The sequence below is a fragment of the Etheostoma cragini genome, chromosome 12 (assembly GCF_013103735.1).
Source record: "Etheostoma cragini isolate CJK2018 chromosome 12, CSU_Ecrag_1.0, whole genome shotgun sequence".
NCBI lineage: Eukaryota > Metazoa > Chordata > Actinopteri > Perciformes > Percidae > Etheostoma > Etheostoma cragini.
In genome coordinates this window covers 11,801,054-11,810,206 of record NC_048418.1, presented here as the reverse complement: position 1 = coordinate 11,810,206, position 9,153 = coordinate 11,801,054, and the positions used below count along the sequence as shown (strand labels likewise).

Genomic DNA, 9,153 nt, shown 5'->3' with positions numbered 1-9,153 from the left:
ACACACACACACACACACACACACACACACACACACACACACACACACACACACACACACACACACACACAATCCCTTGTAAGAAATTTTCAAAATTCAAATTCTTACAACATAAATGGTAGAAGAAAAAAAATGTTCTACCTGAAAATCAATGGCCTTACCTTATTTTCTGTGATAAACATGTATTCCTGACTCAATTCAGAAAATTATTCTGGATATGTTGTTTCCATAGTGGATTTTTAACATGAATTATACCCTTATGACAAAAAATTAACCACACTTCCATTTTTAATTGTGTAATTCTGAACATATACGTTATCTCAATTGTTTGAAATTGTGATAAAGATAATATTTGTTAATAGATTATGAAGTAAAATTTTATTTCAGTAACCATAGTTCCTGTTCGGCACCCTCTGCTACAATTCTCCATGTCTCTGTCTGTCTGTCTGTCTGTCTGTCTGTCTCTCTCTCTCTCTCTCCCTCACCCCCAACCGGTCAAGGCAGATGACCTCCCACCCTGAGCCATGGTTCTGCTCGAGGTTTTCCTTGCCTCTGTCGCCTAGTGCTTGCTCTTGGTGAATTGTTGGGTTTCTGTAAATAACATCCCAGAGTACAGTCTAGACCTGCTCTTTATGGAAAGCGCAATGAGATAACTGTTGGTGTGATTTAGCGCTCTATAAATCAATTTCATTAAATTTCTGAATTGTTTTTAAAACCCCAAGGGACCCAATGGATACGAGAGGGTCCAGAAAGTGAAGACGACACACACGCACGAACACACAAACACACAAACTACCGCTTCATTGTGACTGGTATCCGAGGAAAGCAGGAGGTCCACATAGTCCTCCAGACCGGGGATATCACACGGACTCCCTAGACCTAGCTGTGATGGATTTCCCAGCCGGTCCAGACCATCCAGAGCAGATATCTGTGGCAACGACTGCATAACAATTTCCCTGTAACCTGCAGCACAACAAACACACATATACACAAATACCATTATTCAGTATTGTCTCATTAGTAGTATATTGTTTGGCTAAAACGGCAGGTGTTGTGGTGATTATGTCGCTCAAAATTAAATAATTTATATCTAATTTAATTCCCTCTCTTCGGTGTGTTCTATCCTTATGCACTATTGATGCAACTCACTTAATGTGAACTAAGGCACTGCTAGTATAAGTGTACCTACACATATTGATAGCAAAGGTTGGAAGACTGCTTTGAGTTTGCCCTCCTGGATTTAAAACATGCTTTTAAGAGCTACTGCTGTGAATTAATCATGAGCAGGAAGATATGGATAATGGGTGCAATCCATAATTTAAAGTAAAACACTGGAAAGGTTTTAACACTAAAATAACTGAAGTCAATTCAATTATGTGACAAAACAGACATACGACGTAAAGAGAGCCAAGTAGGGCACAGTCATCCCTAGCAGTGGCTGTCCATTTGACTATCACTGATTGTCTTTGTGCTTTCATTCATACAACAACGGGGGAGAGTTATGAGTCAGTTATGCTGCTAAAGCCAGCAATTATCCTCTGGATAAGTGAAAGATGCCTCAAAAACACCAAAGAAAAAAAGAAGTCACCCATTTAGAGCACATACTGATGATGTACTGTATATTATTACACTTGCATGTCTAACAAGTATAAGCTTTCCTTTATACTCAGTTATCACTTTAATCAATATATGTCAATAAATCTTACCTTCATGATTGTTTTAGAGTTAAAACTGTTTTAGAGAGTGTTAATTCCGCAGGCTGTGGAATTGAGAGGTGTAATCTACCTTCATTGAAATGTAGTGGACAGAATGGCAAAATATAAAGCCTAAAGGATCCATAGGAATATGAAGTTGAATCAACACTTCTTCAACATAAACCTAGCAACCTCACCTTCATAAAGGTAAGGTTTTATGCAGGTCTGTTTTTTTTAGACGTTATATTACATTCTTTAGGCAGATGCTTCTTTTTCCAAAGCAACTTCTAAAATCAAAACTAAATGTCTTCTAAAATTGTAAATGCATCCCTCCTAAACAAACAACAACAAGCTTATTTAGTGTTTGTTTTTTTTGCAGTGCTAGCTTGGGTGTTGAGTTGCAGTGTAAAAAGGTGGGTTTTCAGTATTTGGCAGAAAACTAGACTGGGTTTTATTAAGCTAGGTGTACCCTGAGGTAAAGTTAAGGGTATATACAACTAAATTCTTAACAGTCTCTGCACTTGAAATTTCACTTAAGTTCTTCTGACTAAACCATGTCTTTTTTTAAATTCTTTTTTTTTGATAGAGTATATCTGTCAAAGGCCAGTATTTACAGGTAATATATCTGTCCAAATACTACTTACAACTGTACTCATTACATTTTCATGTCTTACCTGGTGACCTACACACAGGGTTGTCCCTGCCATACTGGCTCAAAGTGACCTCTCTTAAACTTTGCAATCCCAGCAGGCACTGCAGGAGATGATCAATGTTGTCCAGGTGGTTACTAAGGAGACTAAGGTGCTTCAGCTTGTATCCCGCGCCATGAAGATACAACAAGCCTAATGAGGATATCAGGAATAAAGGGAAATGGCACACCAATCACTTGGTTGTGTTTTTATTTAAGTTTAGAAAAAGGTTTGTTCAGTTGGTGTTCAACTCACCAGTGAGGTTGTTTATCTGATTGTAGGACACGTTTAATCTTGTTAGGTTCACAAGGCCATTCAGTCCTTAGGTAAAAACGAAGGGACATTAACAACTAAGTGAGACATTAACAACTTTATTACACAGATCAACGAGTGTGTAATAAAGAATTATTACTTGAAGAACACCAACAAAGCTGAAACATTTATCGTGAGAGTGAAATGGTGACTAAGGACTCACCTTCAACCTTGGTGATTAAGTTACATGATAAATTTAAAGTCCTTAGGGAAGTGAGGGAACTTAGACCCTCAATCTTTGAAATGCAATTGGAGGAAAGGTCTAAGTGCCGTAGGTGCCAAGCTGAGGTCAGGCCCTCGATCCTTGGGATGTGATTGCAGTGCAGATTGAGTGATGTTACAGTGGGACTCAGGGGGACATCTAGCAAACTAGATACAAAGCAACAAGGTAAAACAACAAATTCAAAATTCAAAATCAAATTTTCAGCAACAACACCTTTTTTTCCTTCAGTTAATCACTTTGTTTAGTCTATGAAAGGTCTCAAAAAGGGTGAAAAATTCAGAGTTTAAGGTAACGTCTTCCAAAGTCTTGTTTTGGCTGATCAACAGCCCCCAACCAAAACAATATATTCAGTTTACATGTACTGTATATAAAAGCAGAGAAAAGCAGCATATCCTCACATTAGACGAATAAATAATTGTCAAATTGACTGATTAACTTTCTGGCATTTTAGTTCAAAAACCTTGCGATGAACATTTTAAAACAGTGGTTCCTAACCTTATAGGATTGCGGGCCTTAATATGGACATGAACTATTGGCAGCACTTCAACCAAAGCGTTATTTCTCTATCTCAGATTGAAGGTAAAGTATCAGAGCTGAACCCATTAGTAGATCGACAGCATGATAATCTACACATTTTTTGATCATTAATAAAATGAAGCAAATATGCCAAACACTCTCTGCTTCCAGTTTCTTAACTGTGAGGATTTGCTGCTGTTTTTTGAATCATGTTTCAGTAAACTGGATATTTGGGGTTTGGGACAATCAGTCAGAACAAACAATATTAAGATTTCATTTTAGGTTTTCAGGAATTTGACGAGGACTTCTCATCAGTGGTGGAATCTAACGTGTCTTAAATGAATTAAACTTAAGCACCGTTAACGAGGTACTACGAAGTAGGCTACACACTTAATTTTACTACTTAACTACTTTCAAATTTTACTTCACTAAATTTCAGAGGGAAATAATGTAGCGTTACTCTTCTTCACTACATTAAGTCGGACGGTTAACGTTATAGTTATAGTTACTAGTCACAGCATAGTAGATTTTACATACAAACATATAATGTTATAAAATGTGACATTGCTAATGATTAAACCAACAGTTTAACGTTAAAACTGTTAAAATTAGCTTAGCCCGTTACAATTCTGTGATTTGCACATTAATGAATTAGTTATGATCTAATGATATAACTAGCATAACATGCAAACGTATTCCACTGCATAATGAGCTATAATAACGTAACGTTCACTATATTAAGTGAATTTTGCTCATAATATTTTACCTTTAAGTTTTTTAAAGAAATGAGTTCAACGTTTAACGTCACTACAAGAGGCGAGGCACACGTTTCTATCGAACAAAGCGAGAAAAAAGCTGTGATTAGTTCACGTTACCTTGTTATATTCTTGTCAATAAGACTCAGCTCCTTGTCTCCCATAACGACGACATTCAACTACCAAGCGTTAGCCTTTATTTGAAAATGTGTATTGTAGACCGCGTCACGTAGCGTTAGCTAGCTAAACCGTAGCAGAGTAGCAAAAGTTTACTAGCTAGCAAACGAGCTCAGGAGGGAAACTCATAACGAGCAGTTTAAAAACAACAGTTCCAAAAGCTAAAACAGCCAACATGTGTTGTGGTGTCTTTTCTAATAACCAACGCAGCATCCGTGAGTTGGTTAAAACATTTGTTGTTGTGTTTAGCCTCTCCTCTATCGAGATAAAGGGGTTGTTGAACTGGAGGTTTAACCATGGGTTGAATTAGCCGCTTCTATCGGTCTTCCTGTTTACATGACGTAGTTAACGGTAACGTCCGGGAACATCCTCCGCCTACCGGTGGCCACGCAAAGGTCAAGGACTCCAACCCGACCAGTGACGATTTCCTGCATGTCTTCCACTTCTCTCTCCCCTTTCTCGTCCTGTCAAAAGTTAAAGGTAGAAAAGGCCAAAAAATTATCTTAAAAAAATTTATAAATTAAAATTTTTAGTTTTGTTTTAAATCCTCCGCCTATTGAAGACACCCAGGCTGTTTTAGATAATCACTTTTACAATCTATGGATAAACCCAGATTAACTTAAATAAATATATTTCATATAGTTTTGACAGCGTATGTAAGGCCGTTTTATTTGATGTTAAATTAATGAATACAGAAATTATTAAATATGCCTATGAAATACATCCTAAAACCACGGCAGAAGAGTTTGACACACCTCACAAATATTTAACACTTATTTGTTATGCACAATAACATATTGCATTGCATTAATAGTGTGACTGTAAAACAGTCAAAGCTAAATAATCAACTTTAACCACTGTTGACAAGGAGTAAGAATAACTGTAGGAGGAGTACATTAAATTTGTCTTGCGCTGCTGGTAAATAGACCCACTGTTGTACTGGTTGCAGCTTTCAGCAGGAGTTGGTTGAGCTTGACATGCTGAGACAGCTTGTACACGATTCTGTCAGTCTAGTCTCATGTGGTACAGTATAATACCTGTGTATGTAATCCTTTACCTGGAGGACAATTAGGGTTAATTTGCAAAACCAGATATCTCCGTTTAAATTTATTGTCCTATGTTTTTTTCTGCAATCCAGGATATATCAATACAAATGAGAAAATCAATTAAACAGGTGTTGGTTAAAGTATCAGGATTATTATAAAGTAATCCACAGAATGCAACTCTCCCGTTCACTGACTTTTGAAAAAGACATTTGACTTTGAAAAATTAATCAGCATCATCAAGAGCACCTACTGTATGGAATGCAACATCAAGTCCTTCATAAGGATGTCCACCAAAGAACTTTGAGGTCCTGACTGGCTATAGGGATGTTTGCGCTCCACTGTCTTTTTCCTTCTCTGCATAAATTAGATCATGAACCAAGTAACTAACAACAAGAGAACCATCATACATTGGAGCCTATATCACGATTTTACTGATGGTATTGCACTACTTGCACATACTAGGGGGAACAACTTAAGAGCACATCCAAAACAAAAGTCATAACAATCAAGAACAATGCACCATTAATCACAGATCATAACCAACTAGAGGAGGTAGACAGCTTAGGACATACCTTAGGAGCATAATGACTGTGGATGAACAGACAACAATGTCAAGGCCAGAGTGGGAAAGGCAAGAACAGCATTCATCATCCTAAATAAAAACATCTGCATGGATAGGCCACACAATTAGAAAACAAAATAAACAAATCACCAAGCAGGCACTAACATGGAGCCACCAAGGCAAGAAAAGGGACAAAGACTAACAACAACCTGGAGAAGAAGTACAGAACAGGTGATGAAGGCTGAGGAGCGGTCATGGCAGCAACTGGATCGCAAGGAACAAGACCAGCGAGGATGGAGGGCTTGGGCAATATGAAAGCCTTAGTAAGTAAGTATATCATTATGAATGGCTCCTTTTTATGCTTGCTTCCTCTCAGATTTAATTTATAAAACCCCCCTACCTTAGCTAAATCTTTGACTTTGAAAACAAAGCTTGCTGTGAGTTGTGCAGCCTTGCTCAAGTATGGCTAATCACAGATGTATTATAAAGCTCCTGACCTCCGTTATACTCATAATTCATCCAGCAGCTACAAGCCAGTGATTAATTCAGCTCATCCCACACTGAACATTGTCCATATTTGAGGAGCTGCATGACTGATCATTGTACTTACTGGCTCCTCGCCAGCAATGATAAAACCAATTATACCTGCAAACCTGCCAGTGGCCCTCCTTAACCTGTGAAAAGGCTGATCTGGTGCTAATGAAGTGAGTGAATTAGAAATGCCATCTGCTGCTGCCTTACCACCCCTTATTGCTCAGAAGGTGTAGTTTTCAAGGTCACTGGAGAAAAAAAGATGAATATTCTCATAGCCAATTACAGAATATGACTAATGTGTAGGAATGCTCTAATTAAACTTAAGTGGAGGCTTTGTAAATGTAGCTTTATCCTGTGCCTCAGGGTTTCGCTAAAGGAAAGGTCAGAGGATCACCAAAGTCAGCAGGATTTATCTTCTGGGAATCGTAAATAACTGAACAAAATGTAATGACAGCCATTAAATAGTTGTTGAGATATTTCCATCTGCAGAGACAGTCAATGCTTAATTACCTTGGTTACAGTGTAGTGTATGCTAAGTTAGGGACTGATGTGCTGGATTTATAGTTACAAGATATGATATGAGGGATTTCTAAGTCTAAATAAATTATAGAAAAACCTGTTACCCAATAGTATTATATATTTCCGTCTTGACTAAAGTGGTGGACCTACAGACAGGCAGACTCAAAGTAATGTTTCTTCCAACGCTAAAAATGTTTTGAGGCTGTAGGAAAAAGTTAACTTTACATTTAGTTATGTAGAAACTTTCCAATGCTGCTTCTCATGTCATACAAGGTTAGTACAAATGATTGGAGTTATTTTGCATGCTGTAAAAATAGAGTTTTGTAACTGGCAGAACAACCACAATGTGCATTCCCCCTCCATTTTGTGTGTGGAAATGAAAGCCACAACACAAACTGCTTGTTTTCTTCTTTTATGGGGAATAATGGGTTTATTTATAAAAAAAAAAAAAAAAAGATAAAAAATAAGTTATCATCCATAGCTGTAGCTATCCATGGCTGTAACAGATGCAATGAATAATAAAAATGATCCATAATAGCTACATTTTTTACGGATACTAAAAAATACCCTTTTAATCTTTTGTTTACCATAAACAAAACAAACATAACTCAAAATGCATTTTCAAAGGACAAACATGATATGCATACACAACACTGTGTGGAAACAATTGTGACTAAATTACATACTATGTACATTTCGGCAAAAATGTAAGTCATTACATAATTATCAAGTGTTACATTCATTCACATGTAGCTCTCTGCCAGCGTCACCGCTCTTCACAGTTTCCAATGCACAGAAATGGAACAAACATTACAGCAAAAGAGGGTGTTTCATGGTTCATCTGATCGATGAGCGTAACCGTATTTCTATGCACGATACAGACCATAATATATTAAGCACTCAATATATTGTCCTGTTTTTTCAGAAGGGCAATCAGCTTGAAGGGAAATTATTGATTGCTCTTTGCGGTTGATCTCGCAGTAGTCTGGAGAATATTGATAACCAGCATTTCAATAAAGTACACAGGAGTGTCATGTTCTAATGAGGCGAAAAAACAAGTTTGAAAAACTCTTCCTCTGCTGTCAGCCACTCCTGTTGTTGCTTGCCTTTAATTTCAAATACATCTTTTTGAACAAAAAGGTTTTGCTGGTATCTGTCCTCCCATCTTCTTATATTGTAGCCTCCCACCAACCTAAAATATGACAGACAGCAGTGAAAAATTATCATTACCTGTCCTTCAGAGTAAACTTGTGTGTAAAAAAAGAAAGAAAATAGGGCTACATTATAATGTGCTTTATCTGAAAGATTTCGCTGTCAGGTAAAAAAAAAAAAAAAAAAAAAGGAGGTGTAGGAGCTGCTACTAACATCAAAATAAACTAATGCTTGTGATTATACCTCCAACCTCTGAGATATCCACCTGAGGACAAAATGTTCATTATGCCATCATATTAATGAGCCATCATGTTCAGAGCAGCTGAGAAAGATTTTTTCTTATCGGGCACTTGCGGAGAGTAGGGACGAAATGTCAGCCAGGATGCAAATTAAATCTCAAATCGCTATTTTTTCATACAAAGTAAATTAGGGGATTTGAATATTGTCTGATGGAAAGTGCAAATGAGATGGAGTTGTATCTCTGCGGCTTTTCAGACCGTCATCAGTGATAACTGCAGAGAAGCTGCCTTTCATTACACTCCCAGATACAGAGAATGAGAGTGCCAGTAATAATAATAATAATTTTCTTTTAAGTTGAGATTAAATACTGACCTTACTCAATTGTCAATGTCCGATATGTGATTCTCTATCTGCAATTGAAGAAAAGGAAAATGGAGACCTCAGTGAGACGGACATCCATTCTTATAACTGGTAATCAATTTAAATGAAACAAGGAATTTGTGTTTTCATTAAACTTTTATGTTTGTTGTTTTGAAATGCCGCATGGATGTTGCATGGATCCACTTTATTCCAATGGGTGACGTTAAGTGACTTCAACGTGCCCGCAAAGCATCCTGGGAAGGCAGTGCTTTTCCAAAAAGCAGGCCAATGCTCATCTATATGTACAGTGGGTACGGAAAGTATTCAGACCCCTTTAAATTTTTCACTCTTTGTTTCATTGCAGCCATTTTCCA

At 37.3% G+C, this 9,153-nt stretch overlaps 2 protein-coding genes across 6 annotated transcripts in view; both read right to left on the bottom strand.

Annotated features, from left to right (window-relative positions):
* Positions 1 to 4,706, bottom strand: part of lrrcc1 (leucine rich repeat and coiled-coil centrosomal protein 1) — a 21,749-nt gene extending 17,043 nt beyond the window's left edge. Inside the window, exons 1-5 of the mRNA XM_034886693.1 lie at positions 4,310 to 4,706; positions 2,859 to 3,064; positions 2,639 to 2,704; positions 2,369 to 2,536; positions 797 to 963 (exon numbers count right to left, since the gene is read on the bottom strand). Coding sequence (XP_034742584.1) covers positions 797 to 963; positions 2,369 to 2,536; positions 2,639 to 2,704; positions 2,859 to 3,064; positions 4,310 to 4,353 — 651 coding nt within the window. The 5' untranslated portion in view covers positions 4,354 to 4,706. The remainder of the gene's footprint in view (positions 1 to 796; positions 964 to 2,368; positions 2,537 to 2,638; positions 2,705 to 2,858; positions 3,065 to 4,309) is intronic.
* Positions 1,881 to 9,153, bottom strand: part of LOC117953588 (RNA-binding Raly-like protein) — a 46,458-nt gene continuing 39,185 nt past the window's right edge. For 4 of the 5 annotated variants that reach the window (XM_034886735.1, XM_034886734.1, XM_034886736.1 and 1 more), the window contains exons 8-9: positions 8,792 to 8,829; positions 7,502 to 8,219 (exon numbers count right to left, since the gene is read on the bottom strand). In XM_034886735.1, the coding sequence (XP_034742626.1) occupies positions 8,797 to 8,829 (33 nt within the window). In that variant the 3' untranslated portion in view covers positions 7,502 to 8,219; positions 8,792 to 8,796. Of the gene's footprint in view, positions 1,892 to 7,501; positions 8,220 to 8,791; positions 8,830 to 9,153 lie in introns of those variants that run through there. The other variant, XR_004658644.1, reaches the window with a different exon arrangement.